Source organism: Ascidiella aspersa, chromosome 1 (assembly GCF_963924565.1).
Source record: "Ascidiella aspersa chromosome 1, kaAscAspe10.2, whole genome shotgun sequence".
Taxonomy (NCBI): domain Eukaryota; kingdom Metazoa; phylum Chordata; class Ascidiacea; order Phlebobranchia; family Ascidiidae; genus Ascidiella; species Ascidiella aspersa.
In genome coordinates this window covers 29,150,572-29,177,144 of record NC_139447.1, presented here as the reverse complement: position 1 = coordinate 29,177,144, position 26,573 = coordinate 29,150,572, and the positions used below count along the sequence as shown (strand labels likewise).

General features: G+C 37.4%; 1 protein-coding gene across 1 annotated transcript in view; it reads right to left on the bottom strand.

Annotated features, from left to right (window-relative positions):
* Positions 1-26,346, bottom strand: part of LOC146169620 (uncharacterized) — a 45,892-nt gene extending 19,546 nt beyond the window's left edge. The window contains exons 1-33 of the mRNA XM_083386590.1: positions 26,241-26,346; positions 24,328-24,470; positions 23,090-23,244; positions 22,526-22,653; positions 20,957-21,061; positions 20,123-20,206; positions 19,471-19,652; positions 18,595-18,688; positions 17,127-17,261; positions 16,034-16,262; positions 15,177-15,406; positions 14,619-14,744; positions 13,983-14,216; positions 13,498-13,602; positions 12,580-12,829; positions 11,229-11,464; positions 10,449-10,571; positions 9,842-9,964; positions 9,600-9,707; positions 8,783-9,077; positions 8,072-8,295; positions 7,251-7,430; positions 6,812-6,919; positions 6,418-6,528; positions 5,968-6,075; positions 5,459-5,524; positions 5,038-5,148; positions 4,593-4,700; positions 3,649-3,801; positions 3,236-3,346; positions 2,791-2,898; positions 1,860-1,997; positions 526-837 (exon numbers count right to left, since the gene is read on the bottom strand). Of these exons, the coding sequence (XP_083242716.1) occupies positions 526-837; positions 1,860-1,997; positions 2,791-2,898; positions 3,236-3,346; positions 3,649-3,801; positions 4,593-4,700; positions 5,038-5,148; positions 5,459-5,524; positions 5,968-6,075; positions 6,418-6,528; positions 6,812-6,919; positions 7,251-7,430; positions 8,072-8,295; positions 8,783-9,077; positions 9,600-9,707; positions 9,842-9,964; positions 10,449-10,571; positions 11,229-11,464; positions 12,580-12,829; positions 13,498-13,602; positions 13,983-14,216; positions 14,619-14,744; positions 15,177-15,406; positions 16,034-16,262; positions 17,127-17,261; positions 18,595-18,688; positions 19,471-19,652; positions 20,123-20,206; positions 20,957-21,061; positions 22,526-22,653; positions 23,090-23,244; positions 24,328-24,470; positions 26,241-26,346 (5,029 nt within the window). The remainder of the gene's footprint in view (positions 1-525; positions 838-1,859; positions 1,998-2,790; positions 2,899-3,235; positions 3,347-3,648; positions 3,802-4,592; positions 4,701-5,037; positions 5,149-5,458; positions 5,525-5,967; positions 6,076-6,417; positions 6,529-6,811; positions 6,920-7,250; positions 7,431-8,071; positions 8,296-8,782; positions 9,078-9,599; positions 9,708-9,841; positions 9,965-10,448; positions 10,572-11,228; positions 11,465-12,579; positions 12,830-13,497; positions 13,603-13,982; positions 14,217-14,618; positions 14,745-15,176; positions 15,407-16,033; positions 16,263-17,126; positions 17,262-18,594; positions 18,689-19,470; positions 19,653-20,122; positions 20,207-20,956; positions 21,062-22,525; positions 22,654-23,089; positions 23,245-24,327; positions 24,471-26,240) is intronic.
* Between the last annotated feature and the right edge of the window lie 227 nt (positions 26,347-26,573).

The window sequence follows — 26,573 nt, the reverse complement described above, 5'->3', positions numbered from 1 at the left end:
AATAAGTTTTAAATATTGTTTCCGAACTATCAAAAAACATCTTGGCCAGTACACAAAACACTTATTTACACTGGGTGCAGTTGAAAAGCGAACATACGTAATAAACCTATTTTATTACAATGGAGACCAAATGACTACATAATAGAAAACCAAAGAGTTCTCAATCATTTGTGTTCGAAAATTGTTTTTTTTTTACTGTAGCACAGCGGCGCCAAAAATGATTTTCCCAACACTAACATTTTTCAACTAAATTTTAAACAACTTCAACAATTTTTTGAATTATTTTTTAACAAAACCGAAAAGTTTTCCGTTTTCAACAAAACAAATTAATTTTCAACTGTTTTCCAACAACACCAACAAGTATTTACTCATTTCACAACTAACCAAAGACTTTTTAAAAAATTTCCAACAATACAATATACCACTACTGTTCAATAACACCTATCGTTTCTATATTCTGTTTTCCAATGTTTTCATCACTTTTCCAAAAGAAACAAAATTGCCCAAATATATTTTCCAACTAACCAGTGCAGTCCGGCGTTCCGTCGCTGGTCGGGGTAAGGGTGCCAGGGACTGTGGTGCCGGTCTCGGGCACCACGCAGCGACAGGTCCGGGCGGCCCGGTCGCACTGCACGTCCTTGTACAGGCCGGGGCCGGTGCAGTCTGGAAAGCGCGACATCAGACTTGGGTTGGTTGGCAGTTGGCGTAGAAACTCGTTCCGCGCCTGTTCGCACATTGGTGTGGCTGCACAACAACAAATATAGGTACCCTTAGTAATATTGTACCACACATAACGATTGCCGGTTTCAATACTCTCAAAAGTGATTTCAAAAATGTCTAACAAAGAACTTCACAATTGGCAGATTATAACACTTAATCAACTTGCTACAATATCAGATCGTTAAAGAAACATTTCTTTTGAGTCACGATTGTGTGACTTCCAGGAGTTTAAATGTTTTTTAAGACTTATTCAGGAAAACCGACTCTTGCCTTCTAATGGCTTGGCCTGGAATTGCGAATCGGAGTACGAACTTTTAAGCCGATTTACTTTGGTATTCAATATTACCTATATACTCATTGCGCGCCTGTTCTCACATTAGTGTGGCTGCACAACAAATATAGTTACCCCTAGTGATATCTCACCCCACATAGCAAATACCGGTTTCAATATTCGACCTGTACTTTATGTGGCAGCACCCGAACTCGAAAATATGTCAAATTCTTACTTGCACAATATTTTAATTATCGCTTTATTGATAATTATCGCTTCATCTAAAGTTAATTTGCTAGTGAGGGGATATAAACAGTCAACTTAGGAAAATCTGATGGGTGGCGCTAGGTAGACTTACGTATTCGGGTGGTATTGTGTGAGTTAAGCAAATATCAATTTCCCTTAAATTACACTTTTGTAACAAACTTTGATTAGTGTATATAGAAGCGCGTATCTTTCCAAAAACATTGGCAGCAGGTTTCTGCTTGTCGATCACTGTTCCGCTGACGCGCATATAAACAATAAAACTCAAGGTTTAAAAACCAGAGTAAAATCAGGATCAGACAATATTTTGAAAGGGATATATCTTTCGTTGTATTTAACTTTACTTATAGGAACTGACGATGTCAGTATGTCTTATCCTGATTTTACTCTGGTTTTTAAACTTTGAGTTTTATTATTGATTAGTGTACACTCTACACACAGAAATAAGCCTATTACCGATGCTAAACCTCACAATTAATAAGTGTCAACGCTCGTATTCGAATTGCATAATTGGTGTGATTTTAAGGTATACAATAACATTTATGGGCTTTACACTAATATTTTGCCGCAATAAATGTGTGATCGTTGTTGACGTTGGTTAAACCTGATACTATTGCTTGTGGCGTAGTGGTTCTCCTGGTTGTTCTTCTGGTTGTCGTTGGCTGGCTGGTAGTGGGAGGATTTGTGGTTGTTGGTTGTGTTGTCGTCGTTTGAGTGGTCGTGGCTTCAGTTGTTGTTGTTTCTTATTGGAGAAAATTTATGGTAGTTTAAGGCAACAAAAAGTTAAAAGGACATTGGAAGAATGTTACAAATAGTTGTTTGCTCTTATAGTAACAAAGAATCTCTAAAAGCTATGTTCACTGTTAGAGATGTCCGATACTTAGTTTAATCCAATACCGATACTCGATATTTTAGACAAAAAGTATGGCGATACAATCCGATATTAATGACGTCATTACTATGCTCTAACAATCAAAATATATGAATATTAAAAAGTTTAACTACCATCAGTTGTAAGCTTACTATTATTTTGTGAATCTATACCTTAACATGTGGAATTACTGCATTGAATGGCAAATCAGGTTAAAAATATCGATAACAATTTGGTACCGGATCGGTACCGATACCACCCTAGTGGGGTTCTATAGTACCGACACTGCCACTGGGCATCGGGTATCGGTTCCAATACGTTATAGTCGGACATCTCTATTCATTTCTATAGTTAAGATTTATGATATATGAGTTGGGTTTTGTTAGGAGTTTTTGCCAAATTCATTTGGTCTTTGTAGCAGACTTAGGCCTATCTTTTGTTACAGAACATTAATGGCAGTTGGAATACCTTTTGGTCACTATCGTTGTAGTGCTGTCTAATAGTTGTAAGAAAACTATCCTATCACCGGTCTATGCTAAGCAATTCGTGAACAATTTCATTTGTTAGGCTGTTTGGGCAAAGCAAACAGAAAGAGATGTGTCATAAAAAATATAGTATTGAACACAACTTGAGGTGAGACAACTTGGACGTGTCCTTGATTTACCTGGGCATAACTGCTCGTCGGATGCATCCGCACAGTCGATTACCCCGTCGCAGAGTTGGGTAAGTTCAATGCATTTGTCGACACAAGCGAACTGGCCGTCTTGACAAGCTGCAAATATTCCATTAGAGAACTTTCATTTAGTAATCGCTTTTGTACAGGGTACAAAAAAAACTTTTAACTGGATAAATCCTACTATGAAATACGATTTGCGTGTTGTATTGCATAAAGGTCAAGATTTTGAAATAGGTTTTGTTGCCCTATCTGAACTATTCAGTTACATTAGACTAGACAAACTAATGTAAACTCACTTCGGTAAAATAAAATATAAAGAATAAACTTCCAATGGTGTGACACTTACCTGTACTCGATTTAACGTGACGGTAATTCCTCACAGTTTACTTTTAGTTATTGTCTGCATCATGAAAATACATATTACTCCCTTCACCTGTGCAGTTAGCTTCGTCAGACCCGTCGTCGCAATCGGGTATATTGTCGCATTTGAAACTTCCCTGAATGCACTGGCCGTTTTTGCAGGTAAATTCGTCGGGAAAACATCCTGCATAACAGAAAAGGGCATGTTTAGCAAGGGGTAAACTTATACTCTGAACCAATTTTTTAGCCCTATTTTTGTCGTGTCAATTGTTGTTAGACAGGTTATGCAGTTTGATATGAAATAGGGCTATTATCGATGTTTAAGTTCAATATAATAGAAATGTTGCCTCACACTAAATAAGTGTCACCGCTCCTGTTCGAATTGCATTCCTTGTTGTGATTTTAAGCTATTTTAGATAACATTTATGAGCTTTACACTAATCTTTAACCGCAATAAATGTGTGATCGCTGGTGATGTTGGTAAACCTGGTACTGTAGCTTGTGGCGTAGTGTTTCTCCTGGTTGTTGTTCTGGTAGTTGTAGCTCTGGTTGTCGTTGGCTGGCTGGTAGTGGGAGGATTTGTGGTTGTTGGTTGTGTTGTAGTCGTTTGAGTGGTCGTGGCTTCAGTTGTTGTTGTTTCTTATTGGAAAAAATTTATAGTAGTTTAAGGCAACAAAAAGTTAATAGGACATTGGAAGAATGTTACAAATAGTTGTTTGCTCTTATAGTAACAGAGAATCTCTAAAAGCTATGTTCACTGTTAGAGATGTCCGATACTTAGTTTAATCCAATACCGATACTCGATATTTTAGAAAAAGTAGGGCGATGGGATCCGATATCAATGACGTCATTACTATGCTCTAACAATCCAAATAGACTAATATTAAGAAGTTTAACTACCATCAGTTGTAAGCCTAGTATTATTTTGTGAATCTATACCTTAACATGTGGAATTACTGCATTGAATGGCAAATCAGGTTAAAAATACCGATAACAATTTGGTACCGGATCGGTACCGATACTACCCTAGTGGGGTTCTATAGTACCGACACTGCCACTCGGCATCGGGTATCGGTTCCAATACGTTATAGTCGGACATCTCTATTCATTTCTATAGTTAAGATTTATGATATATGAGTTGGGTTTTGTTAGGAGTTTTTGCCAAATTCATTTGGTCTTTGTAGCAGGCTTAGGCCTATCTTTTGTTACAGAACATTAATGGCAGTTGGAATACCTTTTGGTCACTATCGTTGTAGTGCTGTCTAATAGTTGTAAGAAAACTATCCTATTGCCGGTCTATGCTAAGCAATTCGTCAACAATTTCATTTGTTAGGCTGTTTGGGCAAAGCAAACAGAAAGAGATGTGTCATAAAAAATATAGTATTGAACACAACTTGAGGTGAGACAACTTGGACGTGTCCTTGATTTACCTGGGCATAACTGCTCGTCGGATGCATCCGCACAGTCGATTACCCCGTCGCAGAGTTGGGTAAGTTCAATGCATTTGTCGACACAAGCGAACTGGCCGTCTTGACAAGCTGCAAATATTCCATTAGAGAACTTTCATTTAGTAATCGCTTTTGTACAGGGTACAAAAAAAACTTTTAACTGGATAAAACCTACTATGAAATACGATTTGCGTGGTGTATTGCATAAAGGTCAAGATTTTGAAATAGGTTTTGTTGCCCTATCTGAACTATTCAGTTACATTAGACTAGACAAACTAATGCAAACTCACTTCGGTAAAATAAACTATAAAAAATGAACTTTCAACAGTGTGACTCTTACCTGTACTGGATTTAACGTGACGGTAATTCCTCACAGTTTACTTTTAGTTATTGTCTGCAACATGAAAATACATATTACTCCCTTCACCTGTGCAGTTATCTTCGTCAGACCCGTCGTCGCAATCGGGTAAATTGTCGCATTTGAAACTCCCCTGAATGCACTGGCCGTTTTTGCAGGTAAATTCGTTGGGAAAACATCCTGCATAACAGAAAAAGGGCATGTTGAGCAAGGGGTAAACTTATACTCTGAACCAATTTTTTAGCCCTATTTTTGTCGTGTCAATTGTTGTTAGACAGGTTATGCAGTTTGATATGAAATAAGGCTATTATCGATGTTTAAGTTCAATATAATAGAAATGTTGCCTCACACTAAATAAGTGTCACCGCTCCTGTTCGAATTGCATTCCTTGTTGTGATTTTAAGCTATTTTAGATAACATTTATGGGCTTTACACTAATCTTTAACCGCAATAAATGTGTGATCGCTGGTGCTGTTGGTAAACCTGGTACTGTAGCTTGTGGCGTAGTGGTTCTCCTGGTTGTTGTTCTGGTAGTCGTAGCTCTGGTTGTCGTTGGCTGGCTGGTAGTGGAAGGATTTGTGGTTGTTGGTTGTGTTGTCGTCGTTTGAGTGGTCGTGGCTTCAGTTGTTGTTGTTTCTTATTGGAAAAAATTTATAGTAGTTTAAGGCAACAAAAAGTTAAAAGGACATTAGAAGAATGTTACAAATAGCTGTTTGGTCTTATAGTAACAAAGAATCTCTAAAAGCTATGTTCACTGTTAGAGATGTCCGATACTTAGTTTAATCCATTACCGATACTTGATATTTTAGACAAAAGTAGGGCGATACGATCCGATATCAATGACGTCATTACTATGCTCTAACAATCAAAATAGACTAATATTAAGAAATTTAACTACCATCAGTTGTAAGCCTACTGGTTAGGCTGTTTGGGAATGAGTTGTGCCATAATAAATATAGTATTAAACACAACTTGAGGTAAGACGTGCCTTTGATTTACCTGGGCATAACTTCTCGTCGGATGCATCCGCACAGTCGATTACCCCGTCGCAGAGTTGGGTAAGTTCAATGCATTTGTCGACACAAGCGAACTGGCCGTCTTGACAAGCTGCAAATATTCCATTAGAGAACTTTCATTTAGTAATCGCTTTTGTACAGGCTATAAAAAAACTTTTAACTGGATAAATCCTCATATGAAATACGATTTGCGTGTTGTATTGCATAAAGGTCAGGATTTCGAAATAGGTTTTGTTGCCGTATTTGAACTATCCATTTACATCAGACTAGACAAACTAATGTAAATTCACTTCGGTAAGAGTAAAATAAACTATAATGAATAAACTTCCAATGGCGTGACACTTACCTGTACTGGATTTAACGTGACGGTAATTCCTCACAGTTTACTTTTAGTTATTGTCTGCAGCATGAAAATACATATTACTCCCTTTACCTGTGCAGTTAGCTTCGTCAGATCCGTCGTCGCAATCGGGTATATTGTCGCATTTGAAACTCCCCTGAATGCACTGGCCGTTTTTGCAGGTAAATTCGTCAGTCAAACATCCTACGTAATAGAAATAGAGCATGTTTAGAAAGAGGGAAACGTCGAACTTGATAGTGACCTTCAAAATGTCTACGACAGAAGAAAATTATATAATATCTCAACCGGTCTCTGCTGCTCATGCGGCCATTTCTTTGAAATGTTGGAAGTCAATCCGCGAGAAAAGATGAAGTTAAGAGAAATGTAACTCTCTTGGTTTCATATGCAATTTTAATTTCCAATGAAATATGTCACTTTGTTTAGAAAGCTCCAGAAAAATCAGCACTTTTTCAGAGTTCTCATTTACCTGCCGCATTGACTGAGGCATCCTGTTCTGTCGGCGTTCTGGTGATGGCGGATGTTATCTGAACAGGCGGCAAAGTTGTGGTTGTGTCCACAACAAAAGATGAGGAACCTATCGAAATTGGTGGACATTGGAAAGATATAATTAAAAATATATATAAACACTATCGGTAAGGGTCAGACAAAACTATAGTTTGATTTCAATTCATAGAAACTGCAGTCACTCTGCCAACTATAGACATGTGTTGAGAATTTACAAAAGAAATAAATTGGTTAACGTCTTGCTTCGACACATGGGTATGCATCACTATAGCCTCGCGTTTTATAGTGGAGATTATCAATTTTCAGTAGTAGAGCCTACATAAATCTGTTACTTTCCCACTAACTATACTTGGCATTAAATCACTGGTTTGCGCCATCATTGCTTAGAATATAAATTTTACCAGTGGTGGTGGTAGTGGCTGTGGTCGTTGTCGGTGGAGCTGTACGAGTCGTTGTTGGAGGGGGTGTGGTCGTCGCGGGAGGTGGGTTGGTCGGCTTCGTTTCGGTTTTGAAATGTTCGAAGGCGGAGGCTTCCTCCTCCTCGCCTCTGATGCTAAACACCTGAACCGAGTAGCGCGTGTCTGAAGATTAAAATACAAGTTATGGAGTGCGCCTACGGGTTTAACAGCTTACTTAACTAAAAAATGACTTTTTCACTTGATGGAAGTTTTTTTCTATAAGATAGCCTTACTAAAAATGATTTACAATTAGTCGGAGAACAGTCGTTTATACTCTGAAACAATTTGTTATCCCTATTTTCGTCATATCAATTGTTGGAGAAACGGGTTATGCCGTTCGCCGTGATATTTGCCTATATGTAAAACGTTTTGGCTATATAACAATGTCATCTCATTTTATGTTGATGCCAGACAATTATGTTAGCAGCAATGTTTGCATTGGCTCCTACATTGTATCTGTAAAGCATCAAATGACATTAAAGCCTACCACTTCCAAACGATGCTTTTTATTCGTCTAAATATAAAGTTAGCCTGCTTTTTAGCATACATTAAGTTAAACAACTAAGAAGTCGAAATATCTATGAACTACTTTTCATTGTCAAAGAAACAAAAGTTATAAAATACCAAGGTTGGGATTACACCCTAAAACAGCATAAGTTCATCGAAAAGCATTGGTATAAAGATGGATGGACAACTTGCAATGTTGGACATTGTAAACAAGTAAAACAAGCAGTAGTTATACACTACAAGTTCACCAAGCGAACCTGGTTGTAAGTTGCTGACAAGAACTTCCGTCCTAGAACCGTTGCCGGGTGGCACGGTTTTGCTGATCGTGTCAAAAGGGTTGAAGGTCTGGAAGAACTCCACCCTGTAGCTTCCCGCCGATGGCACGGAGCCAAACGATACGACAGCTGAGGTGTCGGTAACCTTTGGAACCGTTAGCGTCGTAACCGGTTCAAGCTCCGGACAGGTAAGAAACGTGATGCACCTTTGGAGCAATAATATTTTTTTGAAGGGTAGTACATTGAAAAGCGTTGTTATGAAAATTTGGCACTGTATGATAACGACGTATAGTTACAGTTTCTTGGTTGTATAGCCTAGTGTTAAAGAAGTCTACATCCAAGAATTAACTTGTTATAGAAAATAAATATTAAAATAACTCTTCCGTTGCGATTGGCATAATATGATGTTAAAGCAAGAAACAAAAACTCCTGAATGTGGGTTTTCTACAGTGTTGGTGGAGACTAGTCTCCTTCCTACAAGAATATATGATTATTTAAAATGGTAAAACTGAGATATGACTTGCTTTTTTCATCAGAATTTAATTGGAGCCTGTTTTACAAAGTTTGAAGTGAGAAGTTTGCATTACTTCGAGATGAAAATTTGTTGAGTTATAAGGTTCACTCATAAACAGGAGTTTAAACGGCTGCAAACTTCTGAACTCAAGAAAAGCGCTAAAACAGTGCGATGCAAACCTTCCTTGGTGCAAGATCGGAGCGGCGAGGGGGCAGGTACATCTCGTCACGCAACGCTTGCTGCAGGGTGGCGGGGCTTCCCCGTCGGTGCACTTGTGGTCACAAGGACTGGCACAGGTGTCGAAGACCAGGTTCGAACCGCAGCTGTTTCCGGGGGTCGTTGGCCTTTGCGTTGCTGGCGCTGCTGTTGATGCTGTTGTTAGGGTGGTGGGACTTTGTCCGGCTTGCGTTAAAGCGCTAGTCGGTGTTGTGATAACCTCTGCCGCTGTGCTGGTCGAAGGTGTTGTCGTGGTTTCTAATTATAAGCGACAGATTGTTTACAGATGAATAGGTATAACAGTGACTTTAAGTTTTGCTGTTTGTTATACCCGCTGTAATTTGCCAGTGCACTTTCGATCATAGGTTAGAGGGAAAGTGCTTGTTTATGTTAGTGTTCCAATTTGTAACAGAAAAATGATGCCGAAAAATATATATCACAAAAAGTATTTTTGGAAAAAATCGTTATTTGAACGGCAAAAATCCCTTGTTTTTCAATGTCAAGTTTTTATTTCCTCATAAAGCTATAATTTCCTAAAAACTGCCAATTTGACACTATTTTTTATATCTTATTACCATGATCAAAAATCTGCTACTGTGAAAATTGGCTATTTTGCATAATTATTCTCATTTATTGTAAAAAGGGTAATCAGGTGGAACTATAAATAGTCAAATTGTATTTAAATCTTCACAAGCTTTCGGACAAACGTGCTTCATCAGGTCAAAGTAGAAAATCAGAAAATCATTTATTGTAAATTTTCTTCATAAAACATTGCCAAACCTTCACAGTCAATTTCGTCTGTTCCGTCGTCGCAGTCCACAACATTATCGCACACTGCACTCGATTCGATGCATTTGCCAGAGCAACTGAATTGACCTGGATCACAACCTAAATTAAAAAAAACACAAACAATAAATAAACGTCAGCAGTTGAAAAAATATTCAGTCGTAAATAAAAACGTAAGGATTAAAATGTTTATACGTTGGTCAAAGACAATAGACTCTTTATAGAGTAGACCCTACTTGTTGAATTGCTGCAGTCCTTCTCATCAGCTCCGTCCACACAATCGTTGTTATCGTCACACACGAACTCCAAAAGAAGACACCCGCCGTCGCAGGCAATCTCAGTATCGCTGCACTTCAAGCCTGAAAACACGGCATTTGTTCGTTTGTTTAAGGTAGCCTACAAATGACACAGTTACCAAAATAGTGGATTTCGAACTATAGTGACCGCAGTTGGATCTTTACAACTTAGCAATTAAACGATCAGCATCTTCACCAGTGATAAATTATGGGTTGCACAGCTTACCATAGCTGTGAATCCCCCTTTTTCAATCTTTTCCGGGAAGAGAACGACCTTAAAATCAACTTAACATCGATAATTAAATGTAACATTTGACTATGGTTTAAGACCCGATTTCATGGGACAACTCTTGTTTAAACGGTAAACAATTTGGGATGTCGCTAAACCTCCCCCAAAAATTTCAATTACCGAATCATTTCTAAATTGATATTGTGTAATTGAAATTTCAAATGACAAAAGATTTCATGAGATTATACTTTTGAAAAATAAACCTTATTGCTGCCAGGTTAGCAACATAAAGTGGTTCGGAGAGGTTTAAGTGATTACCTGGAGCTGACGTTGTTGTAATCACGGGTGCCATAGACGTTTTTGGTGTGTTAATTTCAATAATACGAGAGGAGGTCTCTTTGCCGTTGGCGTAACTAAAAATCTGCACCGAATAGGATCTCTCTGTCGAAGCAAAGACAATTTAGTAAAGTCATTAAAGTTTCTCTAAAAAAAGTTAAGCTACCGAATAGATGCAACAAAAGCTATTTCACGTACTTACTTAAAAAATTAAAGTTTTGACAACATAAAAAAGTACATTCAGTATTTTTCAAATAACTTTATAGTACCTTCTATAAAACTAAAATCACCACCGTCATGTGGCATATACTGTAACAGCTGTGTTGTTATATTGACAGCGGCATGTCTGAATTTCAAGTTAGAATCTACCAAAATTATGCCTTTCCTGCACTAGTGTGCGTGTTCTATAAGGCTGGCTAAATTTCTCCCGCTGGACGTTAGGTATAAAACTCGTCATTAAAGTTTCATGGTTTTACATTATCGAACATAAGTTTAGATGTTTTATTGTACATATTAATATTTTTTTATTAAATAAACAACTTAACTTTAGCGACAATTCATATGATAAGCGATGTTTGGTTCTTATAGTTACTGTCATATATTTTACATTACTGTCATAGATGACTTTGGGCGCAAACTGAGAATCGAGCAAATCGTTTATAATTTGAACATTGGTAACGTGTCATGCAAGCAAACTGGTTGTCAATATCCGCCAAATTAATGGCACCCTAACGTAAATACGTTATTATTAATAAATCTTACCCGGAACCAGTCCGCTGAAGTTTATCGACACGTTGGCATTTCGCGAAGAGGAGGCGTCGACCTGTTTCTCACCAAAGCTCGGCGGGTTGTATGTTTCAAAGATCTTTATCTTGTACGATTTTGCCATTGGGATCTCCTTGAATGAAACGGTGGCACTGGTTGGAGTCGCCTGGCCCACATGGATGTTTTCCACCTTGCCCAAGGTTGGCGCAGGACAGTCTTGGAACGTCACGCACCTGGAATGGATCAAAAAGAGGGTCAAATTTTAAGTGGCATTTTACCGACTCTGCTCAATTTTGTCTTTTATATGTTTTCCTTAAGTATTTTAAGTGGGACTTCTGCATCAAAATTGAACAATAAAAGGCGACGACAGGCCTCGAGTATAACCCGTAGCATCGCTGGTTCTGAAACAATTGCCTGGGTTACCCTTTCACACTGGCCGCAAAAGTAAAGAGGTATAAAAACAAAACCCAGACGCCTAACAAGAGATCAATATCCAAAACTGTGATCTCTTTAGAAGGATCTTAAACAATCACGTCAAAAAATGAAAGTAACATTACTTTTCCACACGAAAGTTTCGACCTCAAATCCTGAAAAAATTGTGGTCTGTATTTGTTTGATTTTAGCATAAAAACAGCATGTGTTTTAATCGTAAAGGCATAACAATTAATTATCTAAAAAAATTAAACTACTATAAAACAAAAATCCCAAGCCCATGACATCGCTGGCATCGTTTACTATCCAACATCTTCTGTTTCCATGTATTATACAAGTGGTTCTTAACTTGCCAGTAATGCCCTTATACGGAGCGTTTGGTATTTTATGAGGATAATTTAACAATGATAGGAGATTATATCATTAAGGCTTTCGACTGTTTAAAGCAGGGGTTCCTTAACTGGGGTCCATGAACCCCTTGGGGATACGTTAAATAGTTTTAGGGGTCCATGAAAGGCTTAATTAAACTATTAGCGTATATTTAACCAATCAATTTTTCAACGAAAAAAGTAGAATATATTAAAAATAAACACTTTTTGCACTTAATATATTTAGACTTCATTTTATTTCACATTTTTAGGACAGAAAACAGCAAATTTGTAAAGTATGTTGGTATTATGACGTAAATTTATGACGTCATCTCTAAAAATTTCTTGCTTACATTTGGCATGCAAAGAAAAAAAAATTAGGGTTCCGCGGTAAAAAAAGTTGAAGAACCGCTGGTTTAAAGTTTTATACTTTCTTGTTGATTTTTCAATAAAATAATTGCATTCCATTACTTTATAATTTAAAAAAGAGGTTATTGAAAGCCATTGAGTTTTTTATGGGATAATATCCACCCTAAACGATCGCCCACCTTCCTTTGAGCAGTATTGGAGTTTCGGGTGGACAGGCGCATCGCGACACGCATCGTCGATCACATGCCGGGGGACTTTCTCCGTCAGCACAGGTGTGGTTACAGGGACTGGCGCACATATTGTACACCAGGTTGCTTTCGCACAGGACCGCAGCAGTGCTGGTTGCTCGGGTTGTGGCGATCGTGAGTGCTGTCGGTGTTGGCGTCGATGAAGGTGATTCTGTGGTGGACGACGCCGAAGTCGTTGTACCTGGAAAGTTTGTTAGTGAACGGTTTTACGCGGTGAGACTGGCAGTGCTTTAACGTGAAGGTAACGAACAGTAGGCCCTATACTCAAGGCAATGTGGTAGGTTAGAAGTTTTAAAGCCAGTTAGGGGTGAAGCCAGAATTTTTGTTCGAGGAGGGGACATAAACATTATCATAACTAACACAATAAAGATACGCGCATCGCGAAACAAATGTGCGTTTATTTGGTAGAAATATATTTTAAAGCAGACTTCAAACTATTTTCCCAAACGGATTTAAATATATTAACAAATCAAAACGATTCGAAAGGTTTCCATTTCTTGCTTTAACTTGTCATAGTTGGCTTAAAGTATAGTAGTGCCATCCCCCTGATTCCGCCCATATTCACAATAAAAAAAAGATAGAGTCTAAAATATATATTTCACTTGCTGGAATTGACGTGTGATATAGTTGAAAATAAGAAATGGTAAATGTTTACAATTTCATCGTTAAAAATAAGCAGTCACCAGCTGGTCTCCAGCTAGTTATTTTAATGTTATTTTCAGGTTACCAGCTGATCATTTTTAATGTTATTTTCCGGCTGTTTCTATAAGCGAGAACGTCACTTTTATAATGCCACATGTCAGTTAAAAAGAAATGTGTTAAGTGCAATTAAGACAAAAAGGTTCCTACTAGAAGTTGCGGCGGTCGTCGACACAGAAGTAGCAATAGTAACTACACGAGATGCCACTTCTGTGTTGTTTCCGATTGTAAAAATCTGCACCGAGTAAGATGTTTCTAAACAGTAGACAAAATGAAGATTATTAAGTCAAGAGACAGGTACAGTACGCGGTTAAAAGTTGGGTAATAAATTTGGGTTTAAATATGATCCAAGAGTTTACTGTAAGTCAACTTAGCAAAACATCATCAAACAGAATATAAACCACAAGAATTTATTTTGACAATCCGTTAGGTAAAAACTTTTGGCGTTATTCGCAAAATAAGGAGATTTTTATTTTAATAAATTTTTTTTTATTTTAATAGACATCCTAAATTTTAATAGACATCCGTTTTATCAGTTAACGTTTCAGCATCATATTAGCACTCCCGCTTTCGGTAGAAACATTCGCAGCAAACAATACACTCTTGATTTGGTTCCAGACCGACCGATTTCTTACCGGGTGATAGTCCGCTAAATACCATCGTGATGTTGGCCTTGTCCGTACCCGCCCCGGCCAAGGTTTGCTCGCCCTGATTGCTCGGCCTCGCCGTCTCGAAGATCTTGATCCGGTACGAATCGGCGTTGGCCACCCCGATGAAGGATACATTGGCGCTGGTGGGACCGGCTTTCATGATTTCGATCTGAGTCACTTTCAGGGGTGACTGAGCTGGCATTTCGGTGGTGGAAAATACTGAAATTAAGGAATTGCGACTGTATGTAATGCTGTATTTGTGTGTTTAATCTCAATTTTATTGGAATTTTAACTAATTTTGCTTGTAGCTGAAAAGTTATCTATTAAACCAACAACCTTAGCAAAACTGTTGTTTCAGAATATCGAAATAGTGTGTAACTCTGTGATTGAAGTTACGTCGTATCGCTTAAAGTGAGAAAATATCCGTTAATTAAGTTTAAAATGTCAAAAGATTACTTTCGAATATAGTAGGGTTAGCATAATACTGAAAACATACTAGAAAACCACACAGGTAGAATAATTTGCAAATGAGCACTGTTAAGTAAAAAAATAGTATGGCAACAGGGCCTGGTGCCTATCCTAAGATTCGCCCTTACGCTTTAACATTATAAACCATCTAACCAGTTCCGCTTTGGGTTGTGGTGCTGGGCATCGCCGTAGTGGTGGCGTTTGTTTTGAGTGAGATGATCTTGGAAGCAACTTCCCAACCTTCGTTTATGCTGAACACCTGAGCCGAGTACTCAGTCTCTGTGAAACAGGAAAAGTAAAATCACCATCGGAGTTTTAGAAAACGTTGTAAACAACTTTAAACTTCGAGTTACCACCAAGTTAATAAAATTAGTCAAACAGCAGGTTTCATCTATTCCTGAACATACAACGGATCAGCCACCATAATACATGTAAGTATTTTGCTTCCTGGTTTCGCGATGATTTATTCCGTAGATTGAAAGTGGGATATCGCGACTCATGTTTAGGCTTTGGAAATGGGACCGAAATAAACAAATTACTTATCTCTCCGCCGATCGACTTTTTAAATATGAGACGTTAAACACAAAGCAGAAGAGTAGTATTTATTTGATTTTTGTTTGTCGTCGTATTTAAATAAAACACTGTGTTCTACCACTGTTTCTTCTAGTAGGCCTAACTTAAGCTTTTTTTCTTTTAGGAGGAATAGCTCACCTGAAAAAAGCTCGGCAAACGACACTGTAACAATCGCGTTGCGGTTTGACGAGGCGTTGACGTTGGAAAGACCAGATCTGCTCGGGTTTGCGGTCTCGTAAATCATGGCCCTGTATGATGCCGCGTTGGGCACCTCTTTGAATGTGACCTGCACTTTTGAGGGTCCGGTCCTCTTTAGCGTCAGTTGAACCTCTTCAGGCTTCGCGGGGCAATCTTTGAACTCGATACACCTGACAAACGTTGTTTGGTTAAGCGTGATAACTCTTTCACAAAGAGCTGTAATGTTTTTTTTAAACATTTGATGTTTTAGTTGAAAACCGAGCAAGCTTGAGCGTGGAAGCGCGGTGCGGGCAAATGATTCTTGAAAAAATCGCTGAACCTAAATCGTGGTTGACATTCGACATTCCGTTATAAGTTGTTTTTTTATTGCTGTTAGAAAATTGTGCTTTTATTATCCTATTTCGAAGTGCTGGAATTATGACCGGTACAGCTCTATTAACAGCTTTGTTGCAATACTTAACTTTGCCGCTGTTTTAGGTGATCTAGAATTCAGATTGGTACTGCTACCAACAACGCAATGGTATACGTAAAAATGTTTGCAACGTAACGCATAGGATTTTACATTCTACCGAAAATTTAGGCGTTGACTATCTAAACAAGCAAAACTATGGCATTATATACCCACAATCACAATAAACGTTTCCTGGAGCGCCCATTACGCATACTTTGTCTGTAGAATTATTCTCATTTAACTAAGACACAAAAAAATATTTTTTTAATGGAAAATTTTGAACATATGTCAACTCTATATTAAGTTTATGATTAACAATTATTGTCAGGAAAATATAAACACTTACTTTCCCTGGTAAAGTATTGGTAGTTCCGGAGGACAGGCACATCTGGCAACGCATTGCAGGGCCGGGCAAGGGGGTGCGATTTCCCCATCGTAGCAGGTATGGACGCACGACTTGGCACATACGACGTACACCTGGTTCGAACCGCAGACCTTCGGATCTGAGGCGCCGGTGGCATCGGTTTGCGGCGTAGTGACAGGCTCAGCGAGGTTGGCCGCTGTTGTCGTTTCGTCTGTTCATCAACAATAGGGCATATTAACAATCTTGTCTTCGGAATTTCTACGCTTCAGTTCGGCCCTCGAACAACGGCAACCTACCCTGTTAACCTGAAGCTCTATGTGTATCCTTATGTTATAACCTTTAGCTTTTTAAATTATGTTTTGTTAGACACGAAACCCAGTGATGTTTACCTATATGTGTGCGTAAAATTTTTGTAAAATTAAAGGTTGCGAGGCATTCAAAAAAATTGTTGCGTTAAAATATGTATGGGATTATTAGTGTTGGCGTAAGGTTATCTCAGGGATGGGTAATTATTTAAGACAGGTGGTCACATAAGAAACAAAATTTATATGGAGGGCCGAGTCAAAAAGGGCATCTGAAATAGCCTACATATATAACGAAAAAAGAGGTTTTTTGGCAAAGCTGGTACTATTAATCGGCAAGAACGCCTTACAAGTGAAATTAGTTAAAAAAATTAGGAAATTATAAGAAAAAAATGTCAAAGCTTTTTTTCCCTATAAAAGTTTAAATACCAATTGATCCGCGGGCCTAGTAAAATGATTGGTATATATATATATATATATTTTATATTTTATATATATTTTATATTTATATATATATACGGACGCGTCTACCAGTTTTTCCAGTTTAACGTTTTATTTTTGTGACAGGGACTTAACTTAACGTTGACATGCTCTAAGTACGAATTAATTGTGACTTGACTTGCGCAACAGATGACTTGGACTGGGACTTCATTTTAAAATGACTTGTTTACAACACTGTATTAACGCCTTAGTAGCAAGCCTTATCCATTATGGTTTAGTGAACGTTACTGCTCCTGGAAGAACAAATTAGTAAAAGAACGGCAAAAACCTACTTTCGAAAACAAACTCGTCGCAGTTTTCTTCGTCCGAATTGTCGGGGCAGTCAGGAGTGGAGTCACATCTATAGATTTCAAGTACGCACGTATCGCCCGTCGCGCATTTAAATTCTTCATTGGTGCAGTTGATAACTGTTGCAAAAGTAAATTCGATAAGTTCCTTTGTTAAACAATGAAAATAAACGGACAACATAAGACCTAAGTTGAAATCATTTTAACCACAAGTATAAAAGTAGGCTTTCCGGCAAATAAATTGCAGGTCGGCCTTACCGATAAAAAAGTTTTTTTTAACGTTATCCATCTTTTGGACTAGGCTAATTCCACCAACTTCTTAAACATGTTGTTTGAACTACAATTTCAGTTGCAAATTTGTGATCGACCTTGGACAAACCGTTTAGGTTTGCCAAGGTTGCTTTAGACATTCTATTATGACGTAACTTTGTGAAGCTTCTATGCGTTTTGATAAAAAAATGTTTATCTATCTGGTCATAAAACGTTTTTACTTTGACCCCTGATTTCTACTAACAAAAAATACTATTATATTATATCTGTAAGCATCGTCTTGCAGTAGTTTATTCCACAGCTTAAACAAATATAAGTTTCTACCAAAATACAAGTAGCCTACGCCTCTGCCCTCTATACACCTTGTAATTAGTGGTACACACCCAAACCATTCTGCTGAACCAGGGGTTCTTAAACTGGGGTCCATAGACACATTGGGGTCCGTGAACTAATTTTAGGAGGTTCATGAAGGCCAAATTAAAATATTAGTGTATTTTTAAGAAAGTACTTAAGGAAAGAGTTTAATTAAAAATAAAACGTTTTAGCACTCAATGTATTTAGACTTTTAGCTAAATTATCAGCATATTTCTGAAAGTCTATTCGTATTGTGGTGAAAATTTATGACGTCAATTTTTGAAAAAATTTGCCAACCATGGTCCACCCAAAGCCCCCCAAAAATTTAGAGGTCCGTGGTAAAAAAAGTTTAAGAACCCCTCTGCTAAACCTTGTTTGCAGAGGTGTTCTATTGTCCAGGTTAACTAGAAATTCTCTAACGACAGGCAAATGTAAACAAATGTAAATCGAAACCTGTGGTTTACACACACGGCGTTGGTGTAAAATTTCGTTCAGGTATGTTTAAGTAATTTAGACTTTTAGAACATTGTTTATCAACTACCAATTTCACACTTTGACTTGAACTTACAAAAGGTGAACTGCTGTTCGATTTATGCAAAAGTTTTCTACAGTTTTGACTTTCATTGATTAATCGCATTGATAAATATTAGAAATGCATCCAAGTTCCTTAATGAATATTCGCCCTTAATGAAATGTATTTTCGGTTGTTGATAAACAAAGTTTATCAACATCTATAAGTGACAAGGTTGTATTTTAGTGTGTTGTAATCTAAAGGGAGACTATTTCTTCTTTAAATCTACTAAGAAGTTAAAAGTTTAGTTCAACTTACCTTCTTCCTTTTTACACGCTTCGGGTATCAGCTTAATATCATCGATGGCGACGTCCGATCTGTAGTTCCTTCCCACAATGCCCTCGAATCCAATCTAATCCATTTAAAATAACAACATAGATAACTAAAATACATTCGTTGGGAATAGGTCGTTCCTGAATAGGATTAACCAAAATGTATTGTCGTGAATAATATTGGAACATTAAATTTTGCCGTTGTTTTGCATAACACTTGGCAATATTTCGAATTTCTGTAAGCTATATAGCATATAGGATTGCATTAAATCCCCTTTTAGGAGAATTTGTCGTATTTCTCCAAAATTAAATGGTCACCTTATAGGATACTGCAAAATGCTCAAATGTCCTCAATATTTTGTGTTTGGTGTTTATTGTTGCTTATATTTGTAGCAGAATTATATTTGTTTTTTTCTTTCCAGGATACTGTCTGATTTAATTCAAATGTTTTTTCCGCGACTGCACCACGTCGAAGCTTTTTACTTATCTATGTTTTTTATTGTAACGTTTAAGCCTTTAAGCTAAGGGATACATTAAATAGAAATAGTGTGAATTTTCCAACTACATTTTCCTTTATTGTGTGTCTTTTTCGTTGTTACTATAGTGGAATACGCGTATAACAATAACAAAGAGGTAATCAATTTACAAAACGTAAAAAACTTATTTTTCTGGCGAAATTTCCATATTTTTATTGATAACAAATTGTAGGTCCATTATAAGACGAATCCACGTTGCAGTTTAATTGACCAAGCAACGCTGCCCTAAGTACAGGTATGCAGTGAATCAAACCAAGTCACCCGACAATTATCCAGCCAAAACATGTTGAGCCGAGGCAAGTACTTCCCAAACATGTCGCACTTACGCGAACGGGTACGTCGCTTGGCGGGAGAGGCACGAAGACGTTCTCCCATTTGTTGTCCGTTTCTTTGGTCAGTGACTGCAGTGTCCTACCGTTGCCGGCGGGAAATAGGAGCACCACGCTTATGTTTCCGTTCCCTGTGCCATACTTGTGGTACCACATGTCGAGGCAGTAATCGGTTCCGGCTGAGAAAAAAGTTTTTCTAGATTGGCAAAAGATTTCGTTAACTTTTTCAGGCCTTCTATATTTAGTGAGTCTCCCGGTTTTCTCTATAGCTGTGGCTCTTATAGTCTGTGATTAATTGCCAAAAAGAATAAATTTGACAACATTACGGTGGTATTTGTAACCCTGAATGACAAAGTATATTTCACCAATCATAACAAAAAATTATTATCCCAACTTGCAATTGTTTACATTTTTATTGTATGCTAATGTGTTATTCACGTAAACGTGTCATTCTAAACATGGATCTGAAAAATTCTTATCCAATTAATTTTAGAAGTTAACTTTTTTTTAGAGCACTTGTCACAACAAAAGCGTGAAAAATATTTCAGAAGCATAAAAGGTTACCGTATTACTTTTTTGTCATTAATTGCTAGTTTGTTTAAACAAGGCAGAGAGAAATAGTTTAAACATTCGTTAAAGTTGTGCATACCGTTGAGCGTAACCTGCGGTGTCTGTAGTACAGCAGTCACTCCGGCGTTCTTTGACGATGCTTCAATGAAAGCATACCTTCCCGCTGTAAACAACGAACGGTAAAAATTGCTTGCAAATCGAAATACAGAAAAATCCTGTTGCGTTTTAGATAATTAGCTTGAGGGCAAAAGAAATAATTTTGGACAAATGTGCGTTTGTACAAATATAGGATAGCGGTGAACAAGTATATCGAATCCTATAAAAAGGTTTTGATTTTTTTGGAGGGCATGAAACTTTTTTAAAAGATGACGTAACTATGCAACGTTATAACGTGACGTCACAAAGCTACGTCAAAAGACGTCATAAAAAGTAACCTCAACACCACACAGTTTATTTATTATGTCGAAATATTTGGTTGGGGGTGTTATTTTCAACACAAAAGCTACATAACAAAGATGTTATTAGTTTACGCAAAGCACAAAAACGCTTTAATTTTGTTCAAGTTGCCCAAACGTTTATTTATGTGGGTGCCTTGGGACGCAGGACGCCTTGGGCTAAAACGATTTCGTCAAAATGAGCGATTTTATCAAATAAAACATAATTTATATTCACGCAGAGCGAGAAAAAAAGCCTTTAAGTAGTTGAAATAGACAAAAAAATTGGTCATTGGCACGTTGGATCCGCCTCTGGTTTTCATTTAGTCTTTCCAAATCGCATATTTTAAACAAATGCCTATATCCGACCGACGTAAAAGTTAGTGGTTGATTGAAAAGGCAAAATGAGAAACCTAGCAGGCAAACATACTATAAAACACGCGTGTAACCGATAAATTTAAATATCGGCCGGTGCCAACCTTGCGTGCCAGTTGTGTGATCCGCTGAAGGTCCCGTGTTTTTTGACGGCGTGGGTCCTCGGGTGATCGTCCAATCAAACTGGTCGTCGGCGCTCTGTGTCCAACCTGCGAATAAAAGTAGGTTTACAACCACGGGCGCAACTTTATCAGCGATAGGCGGTTCGAGCTCAGTATAGGCGCCCAATTTTGCTTAACATGTATTAGTGTTGGAAACAAGTTATCTTGAAATGGCTTAAATCCCCAAAGTTGTTAAATGACTATAGTCCAAGTCAAGCCTTTTAAAAAATAATAAGTATTTGTCTAATTCCAAGTCAACAGTTGCCCACGTCAAGTCTAAGTCAAATCATTATTAAAGCAAGGCATCTCAAAGTCAAACGTAATAACTATAATACGCGAGTAAAATGATAAACTATCAAAATTGGTGAACTCAACCAATTATGAGCACTACATCAACTAAAAGTAACAAATAAATCATGTAGATCTGATCGTTTTACGCGGAAACCTTGAGCTAAATGTATCAATTTTATATCAAAATATTAAATGAAAAACTTAATATCGACCCAGGTCACTTAAATCAATGCCTTAAGTCCAAGAAAAGTCTTTGTGCACAAGAATTAAGTCGAGTCAAGTAATTTTACCCAAACGAATTACGTCAAGTTATTAACGTGATTCCGTACAACACTGGCATATACACTTGAGTTGCTTTGCAAAAAAAAGATGTACTTTTTTAAGGTGCCAAAGTCGATTATATAGTAATACCGAAAGTAAGCCGCTATTCGAAGACTGATGATCTGTCAGGTATACGTTTGATTTATGTGATATCACCAAAAGTTCATATATATCGTCAAAAACGAGATTTAATTTCAATAGTGACTCACGAGGAGAACAAATGATCAGGTGATCCAACTATATATACATGGAAAAATTAGGCAGTGTCGTGTTTCCAACTATTCGATTTAAAAGTTGCCCTGTACGTAACAAGCGATGTGTCCTTTGTAATTTGTAAATCGAATTACGCAATTTTGTTTAATATGATCATTCGCGATAAAAACAAGAATTCCAATTATACAGGAAGTGTAAGTATTACGTTAAGGTAATGAAAATGGTTCTCAACCAGAAATCTTTAAGATTTGGCTTTATAATCCTTCCATCAATTTTATTTGTGTACTAAAGCCATGCTGTAGTTTTACTAAATTTCTTAGAAACTATTACAATAAAACCTAAAATAAATCGGGTTCGTAAATCAAACCTATATATCGTCGCAATGCCCTAAAAACATTACCATTGCACTTCAATTTGGCCGATTTCGCTTGTTTTACATAGTGATGACGTCATTTAGCGTCGGATCGTTTTGGATCGCGTTGTCTTTAAAACATCAGATATCGGACGCATCTAATCGCCAAAAATGACGATTTTAAAATTCTTTTAACTAACGACTAATAACAGTTGAGAATTGTTCAATTCACCAGGACACAATATCCGAAACAAACAAACTAAATATGCAGGAATCTCTACGTTTTAATTCTTTTAACTAACGAACAATAACAATTTGACAGTTGTTCAACTCACCAGGACATAATCCGAGGGGGCCTTCAAAGTCGCAGTTGATCACAGGTGCCATTCGACTGGGGTCCAACACGTACCAGTTCAACACAAAGCCTGACGTCTGGTTGGAGTAGTCGCTTGTGAATCTCACACTGAAGATAAAAATAAAGTTTATACACTTTAACCTGTAGATTGCCGTCAGACTTTTTTATATTGCTGATATCTTTTTTTTTTTACACTTTTTCTCGCTGAAAAATGTGACACAGCAAAAGGCGTTGTCAAGTCACAAGACGATCATTGGATGGTCGCTAAATCAAGGAAAACAAAGCATACCCTTATTTTTATATTTAAAACAACACGCTGTTCGGTCCTATTTTAGTCAATTTTTTGTAAACATATGTTATAAATTAAAAGTGTTTGGTGAAGCTTAACATAACTGCAATATATTTGTAAACATTAAATTGTAATTTTCATTGAATGTATTATATTAACTATTAGAGTCAGGTAAACATGCAGAATGCAAATATCGGTGTCCGCAAAACATGCCCAAAGATTGTGCAGCTCTCATGCATTTACTTTACAACTTACATTAACTTTGGTCCAACAGAGGTCTGAGTATAGATCGTGTCGTTTCCGCAATATAAGTCAGGTTTGTCTGACAGGTTGGCCGTTTTATAAATCAGGAGCTCGTCGTAGCACCGATCATTGTCCCACGGCTCAAGATGCATATACGACGATGAAAACTAATTAAAAGATTAAGAAATGTGACAATAAGACACACACAATAAAGTATTAGTATTATTCTTTAAATTGACAGAATGAAAGTGTTGAGTACTAAAATTGACAAAAAATTGCATTTAAATAAACGAATAGTAATCACTTTAATCAAGAAGTGAAAAGTACCTAATTTAAACCTGAGTTTAGTACTTTACGATACCCCTAAAATGGGGAGATGGCGCCAACCCAGCGTGATGTTCTCTGATATCTACCTTTTGTATTGATTTCATGCTGCGATTGGTGTATTGTGTTAATTCTTCTTTTATGCGTTCCAAAATTACACATGTACATTTAATAAACCTTTTTGTAAGTTTAATAGCTGTATTTTTCACTGTAGGAATACAAGCCATTAAACTGCATATGAGGTAATTATAAGTAGTTTCCCGGAGTTTGGTCCCCTTTTTCTCAATTTGCTATACTTTTAACGATCGATTTGTGATTTGTTTGTCACGGGTTCGGTACCACGACATCCCGACCACAAAGTACACTAAAAAACTGCAAAAATAAAAAAACGCTTTTATTTTATTGTCTTTCATAGACATTTTTAGTTCAAACTATATCTGCGCATAACATTGTATGACATGTGTTTTAGCCTAAAGTATACACGGGTTACCCAGGCTACCCAGTTTGTGTAAATCTATGATGTTCTTGCAATATGGTCATTGCCTTGTGCATTACACCTTTTAAGACAAGATTACGCAATGTATACCTTTTTACACAGTTTTGGCCACTTTTCACGTGGTTTCTATTTAGCTTAGCCTCACAACATGTTTGTCAATATCAGATTGATTACAACACGAGCAATTCACACATTTGTGTGACCGATTTGTCCGTTTCTTAAATTAAAGTTTAGCCGATCTCCACCAACTACGCGCATTTTTACGCAAACGATCAACTTTAGTATTTACATGTTATTCTGGTTGTTGTGTGATCAACAACTACCGAATTGCTTTTGGTATTATTAAGTCTGAGGAGGAGGATGCAAGGCAAAGCTAGGACGATTGTAAAAAAGGACGGTTAAAAAGGGTTAGGAACCGACGTATACTCACCACAACAACTGAATCGCTCGGAGCAATAATTTCCCATTCGCACTTAATCTCGGGTGGGTAATTGGAGTTCGGAAAGTTGGGGCTGGCTATTCTGCCGCCGGCTTTGCCGCTTATGACCCCTCCACAGGTTCCAGCGACGTTGGCTGTAAAGTATAAATAGGGCAATAAGTTGGTACTATTTGACGACAAACTGTATTCAATTCTCGACAAGCTTTTGCACAACCGTGTTTCATCAGGTCAAAGCAGAAATGAAAATAAATAATATGAACGAATAAGAAGAAAAAGTGCTAGTGAAAGACGATAGGTATGATGAGGTCTAACATATCCACAGGCACATGTTCGCCAAGACGCGTGTTACTGACGCAAAAACAATTATAACGGGATATCTGCGCTTCAAAGTTTGTTGGGTTTAGTAAAGTATGAAGATCACAATGGGGGCGGTTCATATATGTGTGCAGGGCTTTTTTAAGGTTTGGTTTGGGTGACCGCTAAGTAGTTTTAAGAGACCGCAAGTGTTTCATTTAAATACCAAAAAGTTGCAAGTCCAAAATTTGGGAAACCGCTGGAGAAATAAAAAAAAAACACCTTAAAAAAACATTGTATGTGTGACTATAGCAGGTTTGAGTCTGGCCGCCAAGGTTAACAACTATTTCTGTATTTAATTCAAACACAAAGCTTTTTTGCGCCACATTATATAAGGGTTTCATTGTTATTACGTTGTGTCAAAAAAACTATTCAATTTACTTAAAGAGCAAGTTTTCGAGATAGAGGAGAAACGTTTTGCACTAATTTATTAAAGGGCCACAGATTTCGTTGTACGATCAGGAACAAAAAATAGAAATACAAATCTCTTTAATTTGTACACTATTATAAACTTGCTATTTGATGGGCTTTTTAATTTTTCTAAGTTTAACATTGTTTTATGTAAATGATGTGACTTGAATTTTACTTATTACAATGTGTTGATGGACTGGGATTGTTGATTTGGATTTTGACTGGCTTGCTATTTTTTGAAAACGACTTGACGTGGAGTTACGTCATTTCAAAACGATTTGTTTACAATACTAGAATTTATTTCCAACTTTAGTTAACATAAGACGTTAGAGTGTATTAACATCAACAGTCCTAATAATTTAACAAAAAAAAATTAAAAAAATGTTGTGAAGTGTTTGGACAAATAATTTGGTGTATTTTGTGTAAAAAATTGGATACGCTTCCAACTTTTTCATCCACATATAACTAACCCTACTGTACAATAGAAGTGGTATTTGTCTGTGCCCAATGGAGCAACTAAATATTTTTATAGTTTTTTCTGTGACACAAGTGCAGTAATGCAAAAGCCTTTTAAATTATTATGTTACGTAGCGAGATTTTGCTAAATATCAGATTGACAAAGCTGTATCCTATATGCCGCGTAATGTTCCCATGACTTATCGTAGATGTTTATATTTGGTGGACAAATAGTCATGTATAGCGTCATTCAGGCGTACTTGGGCAAAACGCCTTCGGGATAAAACGATGGCATAAAGCCACGCACGAACGTGTAAGCACGTGTAAATATAAGTAAATAAGTCGTGTTTATATGGCCAGTAAAAAATTTAGGTGCAATTGAACAACCAGGAAACAATCCTGAAGGCTCTTATAGAGCTGTTCTCATGCTCAAACAATATGGATTCAGAATAAATGTTAGCCGGTAGTAGGGTAACCTTGCCAAAAATAACAATGGTCAAACAATCAAGATAGACAGGAAAAATCTGCCTAAAAAAAGTCTGGGCCAAAGACTAATATATCAGTATGCGGTTGTCGAGTGCATTTTTACCAAAATAATGTGAACGTGGACTGTTTGGAAGCCGGAACACTACACTAACGACGCGTGTAAAGCATGATAAAAGGCAAGAACAGTCACAACTTACGTTTTTCTGTGGCGCTCGCACTGCTTGCAGCATCCTGCGCGACAGCAGAGAATATACAAAGTGAAGCAACAGCTAGCAGAAACAGATCGCGATTGGTCGAAGCCATGCCAGACCGATCTAAAAACAAACGGTGATAAGGTTTAGATTGAAATTGAACAAACCGGTCTCCACAAAGAAAACGCTGATGAGGCAATTATAGTATTTGCTAATGGAGGGCAACGGTGCCGCGCCTTTCACTCGCCACTCGCCAGCGCTAATGAAACGCTTGCCACATCCTCGGGCCCGACAAATTAGAGAGAATTTAGATGGACGGGTGTTCCAGTGCACAAAAGA